At 50.6% G+C, this 25,110-nt stretch overlaps 1 protein-coding gene across 2 annotated transcripts in view; it reads right to left on the reverse strand.

The window, feature by feature from the left end:
* The window catches only part of LOC146394461 (G protein-coupled receptor 143), a 34,368-nt gene extending 12,031 nt beyond the window's left edge, over positions 1 to 22,337 (reverse strand). Inside the window, exons 1-8 of one of the 2 annotated variants that reach the window (XM_085007112.1) lie at positions 22,005 to 22,337; positions 17,243 to 17,352; positions 16,092 to 16,186; positions 9,763 to 9,855; positions 7,441 to 7,550; positions 5,157 to 5,265; positions 3,873 to 3,990; positions 2,398 to 2,638 (exon numbers count right to left, since the gene is read on the reverse strand). In XM_085007112.1, the coding sequence (XP_084863238.1) occupies positions 2,398 to 2,638; positions 3,873 to 3,990; positions 5,157 to 5,265; positions 7,441 to 7,550; positions 9,763 to 9,855; positions 16,092 to 16,186; positions 17,243 to 17,352; positions 22,005 to 22,272 (1,144 nt within the window). In that variant the 5' untranslated portion in view covers positions 22,273 to 22,337. Of the gene's footprint in view, positions 1 to 2,397; positions 2,639 to 3,872; positions 3,991 to 5,156; positions 5,266 to 7,440; positions 7,551 to 9,762; positions 13,426 to 14,855; positions 16,187 to 17,242; positions 17,439 to 21,875; positions 21,945 to 22,004 lie in introns of those variants that run through there. The other variant, XM_085007113.1, reaches the window with a different exon arrangement.
* Between the last annotated feature and the right edge of the window lie 2,773 nt (positions 22,338 to 25,110).

The raw sequence follows: 25,110 nt of genomic DNA on the forward strand, positions 1-25,110 counted from the left end.
TACTCATTATGAAATCTCTGTAAAAAAATGTTTCAGAAGGTCTCCGCCCTTTTGTCCCCTAGCTCTTTTGGGACGTATTTGACATAGCATTCCAACTCTTCCGTGACTAAGAATTCTTTTTTTTTTTTTTTTTGTCTTTTCAGGGCCACACCCACAGCATATGCAAGTTCCCAGGCTAGGGGTCACATCAGAGCTGTAACTGCTGGCCTACACCACAGCCACAGCAACATGGGATCCGAGCTGCGTCAGCGACCTGCACCACAGCTCATGGCAACGCCAGATCTTAATCCACTGAGCAAGGCCTGGGATCAAACTCACTTCCTCATGGGTATTAGTTGGGTTTGTTACCACTGAGCCACGATGGGAACTCCAAGAATTCTTTAACGCTTAGGCCTTGTGGAATCATGAGCTGCTACCAATTTTCCTTCAAAAATGTGCAATTTAACATTGGAGTTTCCTGATGGCTCAGCAGGTTAGGGATCTAGCATTGTCACTGCTATGGCCTCAGGTGTGGCCAAAACTATATATACAATTGGGTTTGTTTTTTGTTTTTTTTTTTTTTTTGACTTTGGGGGGTCCTTTGGCCACACTCGAGGCTCATGTGGAAGTTCCTGGGCAGGAATCAAACCCATGCCACAGCAGTGACAATGTCAGATCCTTAACCAACTGAGCCACCAGGGAACTCCAAGAAAACCCACTGCTCTTACAAACTCCTAGGTCTTTACCAGGTACAGTGGTCGGGTGTTGGAAATGAGTGCCAGATGGTATCTGGCCTGCATGGTAACACCGGCAGTGTGTGTCATTCTAGGTAAAGCTGGTTTTAACCAGCCCCAGTGAAATAAAATGGGAATGGGGACAGGCTTAAAGGCCTCATAGGGACAGAAGAAGGGGCGAGGTGGCCTCCTCCCCAAGGAGCATTGGTGGGAACCCAAGCCCCTGACCCCCAGGGGAGGGGCTGCAAACATGTGCTCTCTTCTTGCAAGGAGTTTTCAAGCTCGATACTCAATGCTGTCAGCAAAATGTTTACTCAAGACCGAGGGGGATAAAATCTGTGTGGACGAGGGAGGGTAAAATTATTAATCAGTTCTGTAACAGTGACATTGAGATGTAACTCAGAGTAAGGATCACAGGTCTGGTTATTACTCTTTCTCTGACTCATCTTGATTAGGATATAAACGAGGTTTTTTTAAGAGTAAATTCAGAGTATACAGCACATGATAAATTACAAGGTTACAGTATGTTTAATGAAACATCTATATAATAGATTTATATATAAAAAGATATACATGAATATATAAATATAAAATATATGTAATAGTCCAGTAAATGATAATCTTTAGAGAAACATTATTTGGGCCTTGAACTGATACTTTCTTCTTCCTCATCAGTTGGGTTAATGGACCTAATCCCAAATAAGATGAATAGGAATTTAAAAAGAGCAGAGGAGTTCCCATTGTGGCTCAGCGGAAAGAAATCTGACTAGTATCCATGAGGACGCAGGTTTGATCCCTGGCCTCACTCAGTGGGTAAAGGATCTGGCATTGCCATGAACTGTGGTGTAGGTTGCAGACGTGGCTCAGACCCCGAGTTGCCGTGGCTGTGGTGTAGGCCAGCAGCTGTAGCTCCAATTGGACCTCTAGCCTGGGAACCTCCATATGCCGCAGGTGCAGCCCTAAAAAGAAGGAAAAAAAATTTTTTTTTAGTGAAAAGAGCACAGAGTTTGAAGACCACAGTGCAAGTCCTGAAATGAAAAGAATAGATTAGAAGAGCCAGTACTGGACGACTGGCATTTCATCTTTAATGCCACCCCGAGTGAGCTGGGCAAACCAAACAGCACTTAGAGTCTACAGAGGTCCTGTCCTCCAGTCTCCTGCCTTACAGCAAATGTTAGTGATGGTTCTGAAGTGACAATTGATGTCATATTCAAAATGCCATCCAGGGAATTCCTGCCGTGGTGCAGTGGGTTAAGAATCCAAGTGCAGCAACTCTGGTTGCTACAAAGGCATGGGTTTAACCCCAGCCTGGTGAAGTGGGTTAAAGGATCTGGTGTTACAGCTGCAACACCTGGCCAAGGAACTTCCATATGCCACGGGTGCAGTCATTAAAAAAAAAAAAAAAAAAAAAAAAATTTAATGCCATCCAGCCCAAGGAAGAGCGAGTTAGCACTAACACAATACAAGGCTAGGTACTTAATAACTAAAGGCCCCACCGTGATATTAAAAGGACAGGTGGACGATGAGATGCAAGATGAACAGTGTAACTTTCCATTCACACCCTAAAGCAGGTTACAGACGTCGGGACAGAAACCTCCACACCAGCCGCCTCGTCGTGTGACAAAGGACTTGCGGGGAGCCCTGGGTCCCCGCCCTGGCCGCCTGCCCGGCGGAGGGCCCTTACCTTCGGACAGCAAGCTCAAGGCCTCGTCGGACGTGTGCCCGCCTGTCCGCACCTTCCCGCCGGCAGGGCTTTCCCGGGGCTCGCGGGAGCCCCCCGGGGACGGCTGGGCCCGCTCGGCGGCCGAGGTCGTCATGGAGTCCCACTGGATCTCTTTCCGGGGAGACTGGAAATCCACGCTGCAGCCTGTCCAGCCATAGAAGGCCAGAGACAAGAGGAACCCTTGGGCTGGGTTCAGGATCCCCTGGGAGGGCGGACAAAGAGACGGTGGGTCAGGGCGGGGCAGAGGGGGAGGGGGCGGGGCGGGAGGGCGGGGCTGAGCACATGGGCGGGGTGGAGGGAGGGGCGGAGGGAAGGGGCGGGGCCAGAGGGGACCCGTAGGAGCCGAGGGGGATGAGGCGGGGGAGGGCAGGGGCGGGGCCAGAGGGGGATGGGGGAGGAGGACCGGGATCTCCGTGCCCTAGGGGCTGGCCTCACTGGGACTTGGGGGTTGGTGGGTTTGGGCCCAGATATTGGCTGGAGGTGCCTTGAGATGGGGGCGGGGGGGCGGGTCTGGAGGAGACAGACCGTGGCAGGGAAGGAAAAGGGGAGCAGCAAGGGGGTTGCACAGGACCGTCTGTACCCCGGCCTGGCCGAGCTTTCCAGCAAAGACACAGGAGCTCGCCACCTGCACTCGCACGGGAATCAGATTTCACAACGGCGCCTGAGGCTCACCCTGAGGCTGGCCGACCTCCCTCCCCGTACGTGGGGTCCGTACAAAAGACCCACAGCACAGGGATGGAGGCATTTCAGGCACCCACATTCCCCTGACTCTGAAGCAGCACGAGAGTTAATTCTGTGCAGGGTACCATGTCCCTCTCCATCAACAGCTCATGTGTGGATTTTTGTTTTGCAAATGCAATATAATGAAAACACTGGGGTAAATCTACCATGGTCTTCCCACCTGATTATCATTTAGGTATCGCTAGTCAACATTTTTTCATACATGGAAAAAAGTCATCAGGTAATTTTTAGGTCCTGGCATTTTTCACTTAATACTACATTCCATAATTGTCATTTTTAATATGCACATAACATTCCATCAAGATCAAAGATCATAATTTACTTAACCACTCCCTTTTTAAAAAAAATCTGCATTTCTAGAATTCTTTATAATCGTAGATAATGTTATAAGGACTATCTTCCTCCCCATGGCTTTTTCAGTCAGAAATATTTCTTCAGGATAAATCTGCTGATATTTCAAGTTTCCCCAAAAGGTTTGTACACTTGCCAAATGGCTTTACCAGCGTCCGACATACCCACTTAATAACGATCCCAGCAGTGAATGAGACTAGTTAGCTGGTGGATGGAGGCCAGATGTAGGTTCCCCAGGAACACCGTCAACTACATATTTAAGTGGCATATACATCATACTTGGGAGTGGTTTTTATTCTTCTGTTTGTTTTTTCCGATAAGATTTTCAATCAAGATGGACCTACCATAATGAACCACGTGGTCTTGGCTGCAATTCGGACCTGTTTCAAAGAGGCTCCACTGATATCTGGCTGCATTTCAAGATAGAATAAAAGGCTTTCATTGATGATGTTTGACATCCAACTGTTGGAAAGAAAACGGTCCACGGGTAAAGAGAACACGCCACAGAATCCGTCTTGAGGGCTGGGCATCAGGCATCATGTCTAGCAAGACCTAGAAGTCCTGCAGAGGCGACCACTTCAGCAGGAAGGAGGCGCCACCTGCTGTCGGAGATGCTCCCTCCCCTCCCCCATGCCCCCCCACTTCCGGGTCTGACCATCTGAAGCGAAGACCAGCAGCTCCCCCCCACCAGGGGAACCCAACACCACAGCAGGTGTGAGGTTCCAGCACAGATCAAATCATCCAGAATGCATTCTCCCTTAGAAAACAAAGCTAGCGTTCAGATGGATGCCAAAACAAGTCTTGGCATGTTCTTTGATTTGGCATTTTTTTTAAGTGTAGTCGATTTACGGTGTTGTACCAATGTAAATCCTGGCGTTTTATGTCTGAATTTTTTGAGGTTGCTATTGGTAGGCACAGGGGATTTTTAGAGGGAGGTCATTTATGTCTCGCATGAGTGAAGGTACAAACACACCTCCTCGCCGTCAGATAAATTATTAACAGCACAAAGGCATGCCCTGTCAGGCAAAGCATCCCTTCACCGCAGCGAAGGGTCTTTTGATTCCAGTCTCCTCTGTGCTGGTTGCAGGTCTGTTCGGAGAGCACCTGTGATGGAGGGTTGCCCAGGAGAGGAAGCCGCTCTCTACCTGCTGGCCTGAGCTGTGCGTCACCACCCCAAAGACGTGCGCCTGACCTTGTGTCCCAGACGCGGGAATCCTGGGGTCAAGCCAGATGCAAATGGGTGGCTTGAGAAGCGGCGAGGGAGCACTTTGAGTGTGATCAGCGGGACAAAACACCGGATGCATATGGTTGTGGGGCAGGGCGGGGGAGGGGGGGTGTATCAAGACTAAACTCGGGACTTTTTGATGTAACAGCTTTTTACGTCATATGAATAGATTTGAGTATCTTTCCAGCAGTTCACGGATGGCAGAACTTGCCTTCCTGCCTCGCGAGCATTTCCTCAAAAGGCACAAGTTTCAAAGATTTCCTTTCTAAAGACCCTTCCCTTTGGAACGTTCAGGTCACACTTGGAAAAGCCAGTGACATGTGGTTTGCACATCCCTTCCCAGGGACAGTTTTGTGTCTTGTTTTTTGGTTTTTTTAAAAAGAAAAAGAAGAAGAAATATTACCAAATAATGAAAACCAGCATTATTTTGAAAAATCGGGTCTTGATCACAGCTCCCATCCGCCTCTCGTTCTCTGTGTAAACTCCTTGTCTTCCTTTTAGTAAAGAGGCCACTGCGAAGACGAGAGGAGAACCGTGTGTAACTATTTATTCCATTATTTACGTCCAGTGGAGATGCTCCCTCCCCTCCCCCACCGCCCCCACTTCCGGGTCTGTCCATCTGAAGCGAAGACCAGCAGCTCCCCCCCACCACCAGGGAAAGAGCAGCAGAGCAGATGGGAGCCTGTAACCAAAGCCAGAGGCACACAAAGCCAGCAGGACCCGGCCCTGTTGTCCTCACAGCTGCCACCATGCGGTTCTCATGGACACCAGAGAATGTATTGGTTTTTAAACATTTGCCTTGAAATAATTTGAGATTTACATAAGATCTGCAAAGATCAGTTCCCGGACGCCTAGACCCAGCTTCCCCCAAAGGTACCATCTTACACCCCCCCACCCTGCCCTGGTCACCGCAGTCACCAGGAAGAAATCCACATTGGTCCCGTGCTATTAATTAAGCTCCGGATTGTGGCTGCGCTTTCCTAGTTCAGGAACTCTATTTTCTTTCTTTCTTTTTTCTTTTTTTTTGTCTTTTCATCCTTTTAGGGTGGCACCTGTGGCATATGGAAGTTCCCAGGCTAGGTGTCCAATTGGAAAATCGGAACTGCGGCTGCCGGCCTACACCACAGCCACAGTAACACCAGTCTGAGCCGTGTCTGTGACCTACACCACGGCTCACGGCAACGCCGGATCCTTAACCCACCGAGTGAGGCCAGGGATGGAACCCACAACCTCATGGTTCCTAGTCGGGTTCGTTTCCACTGCGCCATGACAGGAACGCCCCAGGAACTCTATTTTCAATGATTTATATTTTTTATTAGAAAAATGCACACTCACCCTTTTCGAATGAGGAGGGATTTAACACATTTCCTTGTAGACAACTTGGAAAATATAAAAAAGTTTAGGAGTTTCTTGGTGGTACGGTGGGTTAAAGATCCAGCTTAGGTCATTGCTGGGGTGTGGCTTTGATCTCTGGCCTAGGAATTGCTGCAGGCAGTGGTTGTGACCAAAAAAATAATAAATACATAAATAACTTAAAAGTTTAGGAGTTCCTGTTGTGGCTCAGCGGTAACAAATCAACGAGTATCCATGAGGATGTGGGTTTGATCCCTGCCTCACTCAGTGGGTTGAGGATCCGGCGTTGCTGTGGCTGTGGCATAGGCCAGCAGTTGTAGCTCCGATTTGATACCTAGCCTGGGAACCTCTATGCCACGGGCGTGGCCCGAAAATAATGAAAACTAAATAATTAATTTAATTAAAGTTTAGAAGAGAATTAATGACCCAGGGTCCACTCAGAGACAACCACTCTTAGCATCTTAGTGTCTTTCTTTCTAGTCCTTTTTGTAGAAGTCATGTTCACCTGCTTGATATAATGGAATCATTATTTTTAATGCAATTTTGTTGGGGCGGGGGCTATATTTAATGTACTAGTTTTAAATGAAGATAGGAAAAACGTGACCCAGAGAGCCACAGCCATTGCCTCTTCCTAGTGGGGGGGACTTGACTTGTTTTAAAGTCCTGCCCTCAGCCTTTCTGTGAAGGTGGGTTTCCTTATTGTGCCTTGAGGGAGCCACACACAGCCCCAGGTCCCTGGAGACCTGCCCCAGGTCACGCTTCCTTGAGGATGGGGTGGGGGTTGGAATGCCGGTCCCTGCCTGGGCCCAGAGGTCTTTCTAGTACCTTCTGCTGACTCACGACATCCCGCTTATCCAGTTAGTACCCCTGCATCTGACTCATTTCCCGTGCTCTCCTTCCTGTTTCCTGCCCCACGGGGAAAAGACACAGCCCCACACATCAAGGTTGCGGGGGGGGGGGGTGCCCACCACCACTAGGTTCACATCCGTCCCTTCCCCTGGGCTCCCCTTTCCTCTTCAGCTCCCGTCTCCCCTCCACAGGCTTCCAAGGCCACCCCAGGCCTGGCCAGGGCAGACTCAGGATGAGACTGGACGGAAGGGAGAAGTCCCTCGGTCCCTACTTTGAGCTGACACATGCTGGCAGAGAAGGCGGACAGCCCGTCACGGCGCTGCTCCCATTCGTGGGGGAAACCGACTCCGTTCCCCGCCCGGACCTCCTCTGCTCCTGTCTCTGCAAGATGCCGTGTGAGGTCGGTGGTCCTAGATGATCCCTGAACCCAAGACCAGGGGGCCGCCCGCCACTGCCTGGCCCCGGAGCCCCTGCCTGTGATATACCTGCAGTCACCGTCTTGCGAAACAGTATGGGGTTGGCCACGAGGACGAGCAGCAGTGGGAAGTAGGTGGTGACATAGTGGGGGATGGCGTGCTCCAGACCCCTGTCACACCTGAGGGGGGAAAGCCAAGTCAGTCTCGACAAAACGAAGCTCTGCCTGGCAGACGCTGCCTTAGCCGGGAGCCGAGGCAGGAGGAGCGAGAAGGGAATTGCACAGAGCTTCCGACTCTGCTCGAAGGCAATCTGGCTCGTGGCTCGTGTCTGCAAACAAGCCACACATCGCAGAAGAAGAAGGGGCTCAGTCTCCTACCTGGGGGTGCTTTTAAAATTCCCTGCTGGGAAAAGGTAAAGAAAGGCCAGACTCTGGGATGGTGTTTCCCCCTCTCAGCTCCCCACTGGGACTCTTCACAGAAACCACACAGTTCAGGCCAGACAAAGGCACTCAGTGAACAGCGAGGTTTTGAGCCCTCATTCCCCCGCCCTGCGCGCTAAGCCTGGCTGACCTCGCAAGTAAGAGCCAGGCTCTGCCCTTGATCCACTCCAAATGCCCGGGCTTCAGACTGCGCAGGGCAGGTGTCTTCACGCTTGTGGATAATCATGTCCGCCGATTCTTTTCAGGGGGAAGGACCAGGATTTGTACTGACGGGCCGTGGGAATCACCCATCCACACGGGACACCGAGGGGCAGGTGCGGGTATGTTACCCAGGCGGAACCGTCAGTTGCCGAATGCATGGACAGTGGCCGAGGGGGGGTCCAAAGCAGAGGGTAGGTTGCTCCGCCTGACCCAAGAGGAGGTGGAAAAGCAGAGGAGGGAGCAGCCCTGTGGCCGCCAGAGGAAGAAGGATAAAAGGCCAGCACTGGCTTTTCGGTGCAAGGAATGCTTGCGCCAGAAGGGGGAAAGTGGCAGAAAATGCAGGGATAAAAAAACAGGCAAAAGCAATGCGGTGCCCGTCTTTTGTTGCCCTAAGGATTCCACCACCACCTTGGAATGCTACCTTCTTTTTAGCAGAAGCTTTCCTCTTCCACTGTGAAAGCTACACTGGTCTGGAAGGGCTTGAGGGGAGCTAGGGGAACCAGAGGAGGGAAAGACAAACGTGGAGGCCGGGACAAGAGTGAGGGTGGGAGCCTGGAGCGGGCTCGCGGGCCATGAAGACAGAGACAGTGGCGGATGAAGATGCTTCAGGGGCGGCCGAGGGAAGACACAGGCACCGCAGACCCCGCAGCCACGGCTGCCTTGCGCCCAGGACCCCTCCAGTGGATGTGAGTGATAAAAATGCCCTTTCCCATAAGCCCTTTCCCCTGTAAGAGCAGCTCATTCTGGATTTGTCCTTTTAAGGTTTCTGGGGAGAGCATGACAGAGACCTGGAGCTGGTCTCTGTGCACAAGGCCACACCCAGCCACGCCAAGGGAGACGCCTCAGTGAGAGGCTATAAGAAATCAAAAAAGAAGAGGGAGAAATGGTTTACACCACCATCAGCAGACGTGTTCTGTGAAGGACCAGACAGTAAAGAGTCTGTGCTTCAGAACCCCTCACAGCCTCTGTCAAAACTCCTCTAATGTGTGAAAGCAGCCATAGAGGATACCTTTGCAAGTGAGCACGGCTGTGTGCCAATAAAACTTTATTTACAAAGGCAAGCAGAGGGCCGGGTGGGACCCGAGGGCCGTGCTATGCAGATGCCTGGTCTACACCGCCCTGAGATCACAAAGAGACAATGTCCGAGCTCCGTTTTTCAGTTTTCCCTTGACCATTAGGGTACATATCCTTGGAGGGAACCTGAAGCTTTACAGATGGTTGCCCTGGTGGATTTTAAACTTGAAGAAAGGCCAAAGACACGCTCAGAGGCCATGCGTCCCAGTATCTGTGTCCAGAAGAGCACAGGATAGAGGAGGTGTGAGAACAGTGCAACCAGCAGAGGCTTCAAATTGGCTCTTCTAGGCACAAGCCTTTGTCTTCCAGCCATCTCGACCTCATTCTAAGGATGCTGCCCTCACCTGCTTCCCCACAGGAAGCTGGTTGGAAGAATACAGGTTAAAGAGTGGGCGGTGGAAGGCTGCGTCAATCTGGAGGGGACGCCTAGAGCCTGGCACCCAGGTGGATTGGCGGAGAGGCACCCCCAGCTCTGCATCCACCCTGCCAGGCGGCCACCCGCAGGCACATGACAGGCAGAGGCTGGGACACTAACTCCAGGTGCAAGGCTGTGTGGTCAATGGATGAACACAGCCTGCCCACCAGGTGCCCACGCGGGCAGGGCCAGCACTTCCTGCAAGAGGACACACCAGGGGTGCAGGGGTTGGGGAGTGGGCTTGTGGCGGGGGGTGCTTACCTGGCCATGGAAGGGTAGTAGAGCATGAACGCTCCCTCCACGCAGAGCAGCGCAGCCAAGCCCCAGGCCATCATGTGGTACAGCAGGATGGTGCTAGGAGAGGAAGGAGCAGGGGCGGCCCCACCCGAGGTGCCGTCAACAACCCCGAAGCATTCAGTAGGTGCACAGCGTTGTGCAACCACACCTGTATGCAGTTCCTCATCAGCCCAAAAGGAAAGTCCAGACCAGGAAGCCGTCCTACCCCATCACTCCTGCCCCCCGGCGCCTGGCAACCACTCTCTGCCTCTATGCATCTGCCTCTTCCCAACGTTTCACTAAACGGACCCATGCATGATGTGGTCTTTTGCATCTGGCTTCTCTCACCCGACCTAAGGCTCTCCAGTGAAGGGGAGCGAGACAGGACACCTCCAAGTCCTCCTGAGAGCCCGGCTCCCCCTGTCAGCATGGTGCTCCCAGCCTCAGCCTGCCCAGAGTCAGCTCCTACCTAACACAGGAGTGTCTCAACACTCAGCCCAAACCAAGAAGCAGCTCTCCAAGAAGTGGGTGGTTATTCCATGTTCCAGGAGAGCAGGGAGGCTTCCTAGCTTACCCCCCCTCCCCATCCCACCCCCACTCCCTGCAGCGTTCCCCTTATGTCCTAGCTGCCATCTCTGCCCTCCACCTCTGTGCTCCCCACAGCCCCCACCCCATGCCTCGAAAGACTCGAGGCAGCAAGCCTTGCAGATGGGGTCAGGACCACAGACGACCTGAGCACGTGCAGAGCTATCTGGCATTTTTTTTTTTTTAATGGCCCCATGACACATAGAAGTTCCCGGGCCAGGGATTGAAGCTGAGCCACAGCTGTGACAACACCGGATCCTTTAACCCACTGCGCCAGGCTGGGGATAGAACCTGCACCTCTGCAGAGACCTGTGCCTTCACAGAGACCGGGGCTGGAGCAGTTGGATCTTAACCTCCTGCACCACAGCGGGAGCTCCTATCTGGCTCTTTCAATACAGCGCTGCTCGGTTTGTGTCTTTTCTGCAATGGGAAGGAACAGGCCCCAGGGCTCCCTCGGAGGTGCTCAAAACTGTGCCAGACATATGGCCAACAGTGTGACCCCAGACTCATCAGGATTCTAATTCTGAAGATCAGCTGCGTAGACAAAGGGAGCCATCAGGCTGGGGGAAAGGACGCCCTTCTACAAGGAGACAGGAGGGAAGAGACAGGCAGGAGGAGGGAGACCCTTCTCAGCCAGGTTCCCGGGAGGCCACATGGTGCCGCCCACACTCTCTCTGGTTCCCGGCGGCCCTTCCCTGCACATCCGGGCCTGGCAGCGCATCCGGGAGTGTCCGGCCCAGAAGCCAGAGGCTTTGTAGGACACGCAGCAAACTAAGGAGCAGCCTTCTGCAGGGCTGGGCTGGGGAAGGGTGGGATCTCGGCATGCCAGACCCCAGCCCTGGGCTGGAGGAGCCAGTGGTGTCCTCCGAGGTGGGAGGGAGCCGCAGGGGCGAGGCCAGTGCTGAGCTCCCCAAAGCCCTGTGGTCGGTTCTCCAGCTGCAAGTGGCCTCGAGGGGAAGGAAGTGACAGATGGGCCATGTGCCCCAAGCGGCAGCCACTTCAATGACTGACACAACCGAACACCACACCAACGCCGCCTCCTTTCTTCTGAGTCCAAGGGAGGTTTCACGCGAAGGTCCTCCCCACCCCCTCTGCTCTCACCTCTTCCTTTTCTTGGAGCATCAGCCACGTTGACTCCGAGCGTTTCCCGGGATCTCAGGCGCCTTTCGTTAGTGTTAAAACCTGTCTGTCCCCCACCTGGAGCCAGACTACAGTGAATATTTTGTTTTTAAACTGACTTAATGATTTTTCATAGGGAAAATTCTCCTGCACCAAAGGAAACGGCCAAAGGCTGGGAGGATCTAGCAGATGATGTGGATTTAATGGAGCCACACCCGCGAGGTCTGGCCCCCTGCCCAGGAATTCCTCGGGACCCTTCCCCGCCAGCTGCAGGCGCTTCGTTGCCACCTACAGAATCCACTCCACCCTCAGCTATGGAAACAAAGAGGGGCTGCAGAAGCTCCTTACAGGACCCACACTCTCAGGTCAGCTCTAAACCCAGCCCTCGCTGGGGGAGGCACGGCCGCTGGCAGGGATGAGTGCGGGCAGCGTCTCCACGGCTACAGAGCACATCTGCTGTCTCCGCTGTAGGCCTGCTCCTTTCTGGTGGGAGAGCCCGCTTCACTGCCCTGGCTCTTATCCTTGGGACGCCTCTGGGTGATTGGCATTCCTGGACCTTCGCCTCCTGTTTGATGGGCAGGTCCTTGGAAGCCTGGCAGCCTGCAGTCTCCGCACATCCCCAGCCTCCTGCCTGTGCCAACGCTGAGCTCCAAGATGAATTCCAGATGCTGCCCCAGGTCTCAGGAGAGCTTCCTGATTGCCTGTCCTGGCTTCTCAGGGCTCTGTCTGTCCTCCAGGTCCAAAGAGCTGTCCAACTCCAGTCCCCCATAGGTAGAGATGCAACCTGCCTCCTTCAATCACAGCAGGAAACATACTGTTCTAGGTTCCTTTCAGCGCTCCAAAGCTCTTTTTGTTTGCTTTTTAGAGGAATAGGCATTAAATTTATTCTGCAGTTTGGACCCATGGATGTAGCCTACAGGCAAAAGTCTGTTTCTACTCAACCATCGACAATAATCTCTCCAGAGAGCCGCGAGGTGTTCCAGCAGATAGATATTTACTGAGACTTGTGGAAGATCTTTATGGACCCAGCTGAATGTGATAACCTCTTCTGAAATTCCTCTTCGATCCCTGGTGTTTTGGGCACACGGGCAAGTTTGTGCCAGGCCATCACAGTGGAAAGCCTGGGTGTGTGGGTCTTCACAGGTAAGGGTGACCATGCTGGCTGCTTGCTGGCCACACACGCTCTTAGGGCAGCTATGCGTGTGTCACTGAGATACACAGTATATCTTTGGGAAACGACATGATAAGAAATTGTTGCCCATTTCTGTTTTCTGAAAGTGGTTTTGGCTTTTGGAACTAAGCCAACACCCTGATCAATATGGGATCATTATAGTGGACAATACTGTTTGGGAATTTAATAGAAAAAATCCAATAACAGAGGCATGGCTACCAAGGGACGAGGGTGATAATCCAAGCTTCCTTTTATCTCCACAAACTAACCGGTAGTCTGTGAGACCTCTAACTGGGTTATCCTTCCAAAAGCGAGTGAAGGAGGCATCAGACAGGAGCTCATATGTATACCTCGCTTCAGGGACAAATTCCTATCTTAAGTCCCTATTACTTTCTGCTTTTTTCTGTAGCCCAAACTAATTCTTACCGATACACCTCACTGGCTGCCTTTGACCTTGACTAACTTTTCTAGAGAATTTTCACAACCAAGTATACCTAGGTTTTGTACAAATGTGTAAGAGCTCAGGAACTAAGGTTTAAAGGTAGAAGGAACAAACACGAAAATGAAATAAGCATTCAATTTCAGGCCAGAGAGACAAAGTGAATGACGATGTGATATCCATAAGGTATAGCAACAATTTTAGAGTGCTGATTCCCTAAGATTGCCCAGTGTATTCTGTAGCCTGAATATGATCTTTATTTGCTTGCTGATATTGGTTTTAAAAGGGAACGTATCCGGAGTTCCCGTCATGGTTCAGTGGTTAATGAATCCGACTAGGAACCATGGGGTCGCGGGTTCGATCCCTGGCCTTGCTCAGTGGCTTAAGGATCCGGCGTTGTCATGAGCTGTGGTGTAGGTCGCAGACGCGGCTCGGATCCCGTGTTGCTGTAGCTCTGGCGTAGGCTGGTGGCTACAGCCCCGATTCAACCCCTAGCCTGGGAACCTCCATATGCCACAGGTGCAGTCCTAAAAGGACAAAAAAAAATTTTTTTAATTAAAAAAATAAAAGGGAACGTATCCAACAAACGGTGCTGGAACAACTGCATGTCCACCTACCAAAGAATAAAAGTGGACTTGATGCTCCCTACACGCAAAAATTAATTCACAGCTCTGAACTCTAAATAAAAGTATTCCAACTGGAAAACTCTTAGAAGAAAACAGAGGTATACATCTTTGTGACTTCAGGTTAGGCAGTGGTTTCTCAGATGACAGCAAAAGCACAAGAAATAAGAGAAAAAAATAGAAAAATCAGATTTTATAAAAATCAAAAACTGTTAAGCTTCAAAGATACCATCAAATAAATGGAAAGATACCCTATTAAATGGGAGAAAATATCTCTAAATCATACACCCAATGAGGTATTTGTGTCGTGGATGCATAAAGAACACCTAATAACTCAACAATAAAAAGACAATCGGGCCAATTAAAAACTGGGCAAAGGACTCAAGGAGTTATTTCTCCAAAGCAGGTATATAAATGGCCAATAAGCCCGTGAGAAGATGCCCCCCATCATTCGCCATCAGAGAAATCAAAACCACAGTGAGATACCACTTCCAACATGGCTAACATCTCAAAAACCAAACCACACACAGAAAATAACAGGTTGTTAGCAAGGACCTGAAAAAATTGGAACCATCATCGTACAGTGTTGGTGCAAATGTAAAATGTTTCAGCCTTTTTGGAAAACAGCTCAGCCGTGGCTTTCAAGGTTATACAGAGTTACTCAGTGACCCAGGAATTCCACTCTGAGGTGTACCCCCAAAAGTATACAGTGAAAACCTAAGTCCACACAAACACCTGTAAGCAAATGTTCATTGTAGCATTATTCCTCAGAGTCAAGACAATGGGAAACAACCTAAAAGTCCATTGACTGATACATGGATAAAATGTGGATAATGAAACAATGGAATACTATTCAGCAGTGAACAGGAATGAAGTACTGATTCATGCTACAATGTGGATAAAACTTTTTTTTTTTTTTTCCTTTTTCTAGGGCTGTTCCCACGGCATATGGAGGTTCCCAGGCTAGGGGTCTCATTGGAGCTGTAGCTGCCGGCCTACGCCAGAGCCGCAGCAACATCAGATCTGAGCCACATCTGTGACCTACACCATAGTTTATGGCAACGCCAGATCCTTAACCCACTGAGCAAGGGCAGGGATCAAACCCCAAATCTCATGGTTCCTAGTCAGATTCATTAACCACTGAGCCACGAAGGGAACTCCAGTGTGGATAAACCTTGGCTATAGAAGCCTGAGTTTAAGCCGCCAGATATGAAAGGCCACATAGTGTATGATTCCATTTACAGGACAAATCTAGAGACAGACAGATGTGAAGTTGCCAGGCGGGGAAGGGAAGATTGGCAATCAACAGGAATTTGGGGGAAGAATAAAATGGCATGGAACCAAAGAATGTTGAAACAACACACACACACACAAAGTGGTGATGGTTGCATAATTCTGTGAATATGCTAAAAAATTGATTTTATATATTTAAACAGGTAAATTTTATAAAGCTATTAAAAAAAAAAAAAGCAAGGGCTCCATGCAGAGGGGACCCCCGCCACGAACTTGGTGGGTTCAAATGCCTCCTTGGCCACTGAGACACAGACCCTGCCCTCCCAATTCTCTTTGGAACTGAGGTTCCATGTGTCTCTGCTCATTCACACACAGGCACATCCCGGATACAACCCCAGCACCCGGTTACCAAATGCCTGTCATGTTCACTTCTCCCAGGGTCTCCATGAGGTGGGTACTGTTTTACGGCTGAGAAAACACAGGTTCAGAGAGGTTTAGCACCATGCCAACAGTCACACAGCTAGTGAGTGACACGGCTGGAATTTGAACCCACCAGGGTCGAGGCACTAACCTTCCTGCATTCCTGCCAGGCGGCTCCAGCATTCTTGGGCTCCGTGTTTAGCATGACGTATCCATACATGTGTCTAAGGATTTTTTTTTTCCCTAAACTTTTAAATACCATCAAAATCTTTTATATTCATGCCAATTCTTTTTTAGGATTTGTCTAGTTCCAAATATTTAATTTATGGAAGTACCTGTTAACAGGCTTTTATTTTTTTTATGTTTTAATTTTTTCTTTTTAGGGCTGCACCAGCAGCATGTGGAAATTCTCCGGCTGGGGTTAAACTGGAGCTGCAGGCCTACACCACAGCCACAGCGACCTAGATCCTTCACCCACTGGCGGGGGGGGCAGGGATCAAACGTGCATCCTCATAGATATGAGTCGGGTTCTTAACCTGCGGAGCCACGATGGGAACTCCTCTTTCCGGGATTTTAAAATGCTCAACATTTTGATCCTGCCTTCAAAGGTTCTGATCAGCCGTGTCTGCCAATGGCAAACAAGACCCCCTGGAGCGCTCAGCTCTCTCCAACCCGCCCTGGGGAAACCAGGCAGGGCAGGAGGCCGGCTGCTTGCTCTGCGTACCTCAGTCCCGCAGATCTCCGGATCACCAGGTAGGCGTCGACTGCATAGCAAAACAGCCACCAGAAGCAGGCGCTGTAGAGCAGCTGGATCCACGTCTGTAACGGGGAAGAGCCGGCATCAACGCTCCCGGGCGCGGACTCCAGACTGCCGGGCCCGCGAAAAGAGCTGGCCCACGCCCGCTTCCTCTGACGTCAGGAGGCAGCGCGTGAAAGCCCTCAGGACGCACGTGGACCGTTTTGGAAACCGAGGCCGGGAGGCGGCCCCGGCGGGGCGTGCGCCTTTGTGCCCAGTCTGGTCCAGCGAGCCCTGCCTGGCGCTGCCCTTGTAGGCCCGGAGATAAAGGGCTCAGATGTGCCGCTTGGCCGGGCAGGAGCGACCAAGGGGCCTTTGAACCAGACGCTCTTTTGCGGAGAACCAAGGAGGGTGGGCGGGAAGGGCCCTCTCAGCAGAAGGGGAAGGCGGGGGGCGCACATTAGACGGGCACCGGCGCTATACTAAGACCCACGCTCCAGCCGGAGGCAACCGAGGGGAGCTGACATTCTGCCGCAGATCGAGGGGCAGCCTCCGTGCCCTTTGGAGGTCGTTATCTTGGTGGACACAGCACTATGCACACACACGGAGATATATTTAAGTATATACTTCCTTAAGCATACAGCCAGTCAATAACTGCTTTTTTCTTTGGCCAGCTTTTTTTTTTTTTTTTTCCCCTTCTTCTTTTTTGGCGGACCCGCGGCATGTGGAGTTCCCGTGACAGGGATCAGATCCCAGCCGCAGCAGCGACAATGCCGGATCCTTAACCTACTGTGCCGGGGCCGGGGATTGAACCTGCGTCCCAGTGCTCCCAGGACACCAGAGATCCCACTGCGTCACAGGGGGCTCCATCTAAGGTAATGATGTTGTGTGTGTTTAAGGATTGGGGGTGGGGGGGTAAACACAGTAGCGCAGAGGCTCTCAAACTTGAAGGTGCGTCAGAGACTCCCCCCGCCCCCCGCCGCCCCGCCCCCAGCTTGCCTCAGGGTTCCTGCTCCGAGGGAGCACAGCAGTGTCTCTGAGCTTATGCATTTCTACGAAGGAGGGTTGGGAGCACAATGAGGACACAGACTAACAGGAGCAGAGGGGAGGGGACATGAGACCCAGGGAGGCACACTCACTGCAGTCCCCACGCAGAAGGCAGCCGGCCACACGTCTGTGCCATTCACGTCGGAGATGTGGTCCACGAAACTCGGGAAGCCTAACCACACCGAAGACCGGACTATGATACCTAAAGGAGAATTGGGTGATGCTTTGTACCTGGTCCTATTTCCAACCTAAAGCTGACTCGCTGACTCTGTGAAAATGGTGGGCGGACTGGTGGACAGATGGATGGCCGGGTGGGTGGATGGATGGATGGATAGGAAGGGAGAGAGAAAGACGGGAGGAAAAGATGGGAGAGAAGGAGGAAAGAAACACAAATTGGTGTGTGCAGAGACAGAGAAGAAAATAAGAGTCAGAAAATAATTATCATCATCGGGAAGCAATCCTCGGCACTTTGATGTCATCATTAGCCGAAGTCGTGTCTTTTGTTGTTTTTGTTTGTTTGGCACTTAGAAGTGATTATGTGAATAACAATCTGTACTTCTTGGCTTTTTATTATTTAATTTTTATTTTTTACTTTTTACAGCTGCACCTGCTGCCTGTGGAAATTCCCAGGCTAGGGGTCAAATTGGAGGTGCAGCTGCCAGCCTACACCACAGCCATGGAAATGCCGGATCCCAGCCAAGTCTGGGACCTACACTGCAGCTTGCGGCAACACCGGATCCTTAACCTGCTGAGGGAGGACAGGGATCGAGCCCACGTCCTCACAGACGCTATGTTGCATTCTTAACCCACTGAGCCACAATGGGAACTCCCTATTTTTTTTTATTTATTCATTTTTTTGGCCTCATCTGCAGTGTGCAGAAGTTCTAGGGCCAGAGATGGAACCCTTACCACAGGAGTGACAATGCTGGATCCTTACCCACTGAGCCACCAGGGAACTCCTTGGCTATCTTTGTAACGTCCAAGTTAACTCTTCCTCACATAAAAAAAAAAAAGCACATTCTGCAGTTGAAAAAGACAGTTCTTTCATTCTTCAAAAAAGTACATTTAAGGAGTTCCTGGAGTTCCCTGGAGGCTCCATGGGTTGAGGATCTGGTGTTACTGCTGTGGTGCAGGTTTGATCCTTGTGCCTGCATGCTGCGGGCACAGCCAAAAAAAAAAAAAAATTAAGATTTTCGCAAATTAGCTCTTGATAATCTGCTTTTGACTTTGATTATTTGTGAGGTTTCCTTGCTATTAGATCCAAATATCTAATTCTCCTGATAACAGTACGCACACCTAAGGTATACATATTAGGGTTCTGGCTTAGGTGATGCCATAGCCTTTGCCTAAGTATATACCATGTAACACATGCTGGAGGGCAACTGTGAGCAGTCGTTACACCCAAATGCAGTGTGTCTATCTAGCCTACTAACTACATACCGTGTAATACGCTACCAAACATATAGTGTGTGATACACCACTAAAGGGAACCATGAACACTAAAAGCCTGAGCAATAGTTTCTCATTCTCAAGCACCAATCAAAAAAATAATGCTTGTCTTATATCTAGTGCTTTGCCATTTTCGGTACAGAGCGCCACTTCGAGCTCAGTCAACACCATGATTTTTGTTTGTATCTATAAGAGGTGATGGATGTTTACTACGCTTACTGTGGTCATTTCACGAGATGTGTGAGTTGAGTCATTATGCTGTACACCTTAAACTTCCACGGTGTTGTGTGTGTGTCAATTACATCTCAGTACAACTGGGAAGAAGCCATCCTATGAGATAGGTGTCTGTATTTCTTATTTTTCAGGGAGGAGGTCTGGTCACCAAGCCTTCCCCTGACGTCTGCTTCTGCTCATTTGCTCAGAAGGTCATGCACCATCCTTCTAGAGGCCAAAGGATGTACAAGCAGTAGTTCACTGACCCTTGAAAGATGTGTTGGCGCATCTCCAGAGTGTATTTCCAGATAGTCAAGTGACAGAAACGAAATTATGATTAAGATGCTTTTCCAAAATGCTTCAGACTCAGAAAGAAAATCGATTTTTAAAAATTTCTGATTTTTATACAATGTTTTTTGGTTTTTCTTTTTTGCTTTTCCAGGGCGACACCTGCGGCATATGGAAGTTCCCAGGCTATGGGTCCAATCAGAGCTACACCACAGCCACAGCAACGTGGGATCCCAACTGTGTCTGCAACCTACACCACAGCTCTCGGCAAAGCCAGATCCTTAACCCACTGAGCGAGGCCAGGGATCGAACCCGCATCCTCATGGATATGAGTTAGATTCGTGTCTGCTGTGCCACAACAGGAACTCCCTTTATACAATTGTTAAAAGTTATATTCTATTTACAGTTATGACAAAATTTGGCTGCATCCCCTGTGTTGTACAATACATAAATTTTTTTTTTTTCTTTTGGGCTTCACCCATGGCATGTGGACACTCTCGGGCCAGGGATTGAACCCACACCAGAGCAGTGACCTGCGTAGCAGCAGTGACAATGCTGGATCCTTAACCCACTGAGCCACCAAGGAACTCCAGAAACATCAATTTTTAATTTAATTATCCTGCACCAAATTGATGTTACCACTAATAGGAAGTGTTGCCTCCTGTCTTACTCCTCAAGTCTGAGAAACTGACTAGAGGTTCCACAGCACTGAACCGAAGTCAAGGTTCTTGAGTGCCTCTGATCACAGGAGCGAGAATAGGAGAACTAGGCCCTGGGACACACAGCCACCTGTGCCCAGACACCTGCTCAGCAGCGTAAGCTGCCGCCACCCCCTCGGGGCCCAGAGGTGGAGGTCACTGCAAAGACCAACAGCCTTTGGCTGCCGTGCAAACATGACTGAAAACAGAATGGCCAGCACCTGCCAGCCCATTACAAAACACGGACAGGATCTGGATCCTGATTCAAACAAACCTACTGCAAGACAGCATGTAGGAGACAAGTGAACATATGCCAATGATCCGCGGCTCGGATCCCGCGTTGCTGTGGCTCTGGCGTAGGCCGGCAGCTACAGCTCCGATTCGACCCCTAGCCTGGGAACCTCCATATGCCTCAGGGGCGGCCCTAAAAGGACAAAAAGACAAAAAAAGAAAAAAGAAAAAGAAACTTTTTCAGGGCATTCGCACTGTGGCACAGTGGGCTGAGAATCTGACTGCTGCGGCTCTGGTGGGTGGAAGTGAGTGTTCAATCTCTGGCCCAGGAACTTCCATATGCTGTGGGTATGGCCATAAAATTAAAATTCTTTTTTTAATTAAAAAAAAACTTTTCGGCGTTCCCGTCGTGGCGCAGTGGTTAACGAATCCGACTAGGAACCATGAGGTTGCGGGTTTGGTCCCTGCCCTTGCTCAGTGGGTTAACAATCCGGCGTTGCCGTGAGCTGTGGTGTAGGTCGCAGATGCGGCTCGGATCCCGCGTTGCTGTGGCTCTGGTGTAGGCCGGCGGCTACAGCTCCGATTGGACCCCTAGCCTGGGAACCTCCATATGCCACGGGAGCGGTCCAGAAATGGCAAAAAAACAAAAACAAAACAAACAAAAAAACCCAAACTTTTCCAAAATAAAACGTTAAAATGGTCAGCAATATCTAGCTTAGAGTTCTGTAAAACGTGCCATGCTTAGTAGAACGCAGAGGTCAGCAAGGTTTCTGTAAAGGGCCAGGGAGAAAATACTTTAGGCTTTCTGGGTCATGCCTTTCCTGTTCAACACGTGCTTCTGCCCTGTAGGGCAAAGATCGCCCCCCGACAACGCACAAACGCGCGGGGTAGCTGCTTTCCCATAAAACTGCACTTAATGATGCTGACGTTGGACTTTCATGGAATATTTACCCGCCAGGAAATTTTCTTTGGATTAAAAAAAAAAACCAAAAACACTTGAAAATGTAAAACCATCCTTAGTTCATGGGGCATACATGGAGAAGAGGCAGCAGGCAGGATTTGGCCTGGAGGCTGTGGTTTGCCCGCCTGGTATAAAACCCAAACTTGGAGATCCCCTGTGGCACAACCAGATCTGCAGGATCAGTGGTGTCTCTGCAGCACTGGGACGCAGGTTTGATCCCTGGCCCAGCGCAGTGGGCTGAGGATCCTGCATTGCCCTGGCTTCTGCTTAGGTCACCACGGAGGCTCCTATCCTCCAGCCATATGCCGCATAGCAGCCAAAAAAAGAAAAAGAAAGAAAGAAAAAGGTGCCCAGACAACTGCTCAGCAGCGTAAGCTGCTGCCACCCCCTCGGGGCCCAGAGGTGGAGACCCCTGCAAAGACCAACAGCCTTTCGCTGCCGTGCTCATTGTAAATCCATACGCCGCAGAGCAGCCAAAAAAGAAAAAGAAAGAAAGAAAAAGAAAAAAAAAATCTAACTTAAATATATAAATAAGTAAATGGATAAAAATTTAACCCATATATATATATGTCAGATCTTCTTCGTGATTCTGCTAAATCGTTTTGGAAATGGCTGTGTGTAGGCTGTGTGTGGCCGCCCAAATATTAACTGTTAGTCTCTCCCTGATGGAACAATTACGGATCCATTATATTTTCAGCTTTTTCCCTAACAGCACTGGCTAAAGTTTCCCTAGGAACTGCAATAACAAATACATCAAACCGTTTAAAACCATAACAAAAGCAGCAAAGGTCCTTTGAAGGAACTTTTACCGCCGATCTTGGTTTGCACAGCCTCCTGGTCGACCCGTCCATCCTCCCCCGCCCCCCCCCGGAGATGAGTCCTTACCTGCGAACCCACCGGTCCCAAGCTGGGGCCGCGCGCCCTCAGCCGCGCACGCACGGGTCCCCCACCCGCGGGCTGCGCGCCCGCAGCCGCGCACAGACGGTCTCCCACTCGCCGGCCGCGCGCACTTACCCAGGCAGCCCAGCAAGTCGCAGGCGGCGGCGGCGCGCAGGATGCAGGCGGAGGCCGGGGCGCGGGAGGAACCCGGCGGGGATGCCGAGGGGACCCCGGGGCCCGCGGGCCGGCGCCTGGGCAGCAGCTGCAGGAGACCGAGTGCCAGGCGGAGCGCGCCGCTGCCCAGGCACAGCGCGTGGAAGGCCCGCGGCTGGAAGCTCAGCACGAGCTCCGTGGCGGCGTCCCGCGTGGGGCAGCAGAAGGTCCCCAGGCGCGGGGAGGCCATGGGCAGTGCTGGGGATGCGGCTCGGGTCTGCCGGGTCCTCGCTGGCCTGCCAGGGTCATGTGCCCGGCCGGCTGGGGGAAGGGGGCGTCATGTGTCCTGGGCCTCCCCGTCGCCCCCGCCCCAATCCCCCGCTCAAGCCATAAAGGCGCCAGGCTCGGTGGGGGCCGTGCGCCTCTGCAAACCCACGAGGGCTCACGAGGGCGATGCTTGGTCGGGAGGCGGGGGAACGGGGGAAGCGGAGCGCCATTCCGGGAAATCAGCTTTCATTCCCTGGGGTTGATGCTGCAGCATCTGGAGCCCGCAGTACTGCCATCGCGTTTTAACTGAACTTACCGGAAGGCACGCCTCGTGCCCGATCTGCCCTGTTTGAGACTCCGGCATCCCCAATTTTGATCTGTTTATGAGCAACTGTGACTGCAGCGACGGGCGTTAACATAGCGCAGTTGTACGGTCTCTCCCCCCTAGGAGAACAATCCCTTAGACCTAGGATTTTTGTTTAAAATCAAAGAATCCTAAAAAAATTTCTTAAATCAAAGCATGGTTCATTTACAATGAAAACCTATTAAAGGGGAAACTACTTTGCCTAACCGCGCCCCACCCCCACCCCACATCGATTATTGTACATTTCAGGTCTCAACAATGGAGGATTAAGCTTTGCACATTGTAAATTAGCTTGCTTGCTTGCTTGCTTTTTTTGTCTTTTGTCTTTTCAGGGCATATGGAGGTTCCCAGGTTAGGGGTCAAATCGGAGCTATCGCCGCCGGCCTACACCACAGCCACAGCAACTCAGCCACAGCAACTCCCAGGATCCGAGCCGGGTCTGCGACCTACACCACAGCTCACTGCAAGGCCGGGTCCTTAACTCACTGAGCAAGGCCAGGGATGGAACCTGCGACCTCATGGTTCCTAGTTATTTCCACTGCACCACGGGAACTGCGAAAATGAGCTTTCAAGCGTGATTCTGTTTAGGAAATTCTGTTTAAGGTCATTCAGAGTTTCCTAACTGCTTTAATTTACCAATGAATTCATGATACATGGACAATCATGCTTTGTCCTATATCCATAAAAGCGTCAAAATGATATTAGTAATGATGAAAACATACTGAGTGAAGTTTTTTTTTGTGGTTTTTTTTTTTTTTAAACTCTTTAAGGATGTCCTGGTTGTGGCTCAGCGGTAACCAATCCAACTAGTATCCATGAGGATTCGGGTTTTGATCCCTGGCCTTCCTCCATGGGTTAAGCATCCTGTGTGGCTGTGGCTGTGAGGTAGGCTGGCAGCTGTAGCTCTGATTTGACCCCTAGCCTGGGAACGTCCACATGCTGCAGGTGCAGCCCAAGAAAGAAAAAACCAAATTTAAAAAAAGCTCTTCAAGGTTGAAAACAAAAGAGCCCCCTCTGGGCTATGGCTTTATCCTCCGTCATGTTCCATCACAAGTGACTGGATAGAATTCCCTGTGCTAAACAGCAGGATCTCATTGCTTATCCACTCCAAATGCAAACGTTTGCATCTATTCAACCCAGATTCTCAGCCCTCCCACTCCCTCCTCCTCCCCTTTGGCAACCACAAGTCTGTTCTCCAGGTCCATGAGTTTGTTTCTTTTCTGTAGATAGGTTCATTTGTGCCATATATTATATTCCAGATATGTGATATCATATGGTGTTTGTCTTTCTTTTTCTGACTTAATTCATTTCGTATGACAATCTCTAGGTCCATCCATTTTGCTGCAGATGCCATTATTTTCTTTTTTATGGCTGAGTAGTATTCCATTGCGTACATCTTCTTAATCTATTCATCTGTCAATGTACATTTAGGTGGTTTCCATGTCTTTTTTTTTTGGCTTTTTAGGGCCACACATGCGGCCTGTTGAAATTCCCAGGCTAGGGGTCCAATCGGAGCTACAGCTGCCAGCCTACACAACGGCTCACAGCAACACTAGATCCCCGACCCACTGAGCGAGCCAGGGATTGAACCTGCATCCTCATAGATACTAGTCGTTACCGCTGCCCCACAATAGGAACTCTCTCCATGTCTTGGCTATTGTGAATAGTGCTGCAATGAACATTAAGGTGGATGTATCTTTCTGGAGTATAGTTTTGTCTAGATATGTGCATAGGAGTGGGATTGCTGGATCATATGGTAGTTCTATATTAACTTTTCTGAAGAACCTCTGTACACTTTTCTATCATGGTTGTACCCAGGTTTGTATTCCTTTAAGGGAATGTAAACGGGCTCCCTTTTCTCCATGCCCTTCCAGCATTTGTTATTTGTTGACTTATTAATGCTGGCCATTCCCTCTTCTCTTATTGAAGCTTTGCAAGCAAGCCCTTCCATGCCCTCCCAGCCCAGTGTCCAGCTGCTTTTCCACCACCAGCTCTGCAGTTTTTTGTTTTTGTTTTTTTGTCTTTTTGCTATTTCTTGGGCCGCTCCCGTGGCATATGGAGGTTCCCAGGCTAGGGGTCGAATCGGAGCTGTAGCCAACGGCCTACGCCAGAGCCACAGCAACTCGGGATCCGAGCCGCGTCTGCAACCTACACCACAGCTCACGGCCACGCCGGATTGTTAACCCACTGAGCAAGGGCAGGGACCGAACCCGCAACCTTATGGTTCCCAATCGGATTCGTTAACCACTGTGCCACGACGGGAACTCCTCTGCAGTTTTTTTTTTTTTTTTTTTTTTTTTGTTTGTTTTTTTTTTTTGTTTTGTTTTCTTTGTCTTTTGTCTTTTGTCGTTGTTGCTATTTCTTGGGCCGCTCCTGCGGCATATGGAGGTTCCCAGGCTAGGGGTTGAATCGGAGCTGTAGCCACCGGCCTACGCCAGAGCCACAGCAACGCGGGAT

This window comes from Sus scrofa, chromosome X (assembly GCF_054392235.1).
Source record: "Sus scrofa isolate SSC_HxYL_T2T_F1_AM1 chromosome X, Sscrofa_HxYL_maternal_Yorkshire_Landrace_v2.0, whole genome shotgun sequence".
NCBI classification, from domain to species: domain Eukaryota; kingdom Metazoa; phylum Chordata; class Mammalia; order Artiodactyla; family Suidae; genus Sus; species Sus scrofa.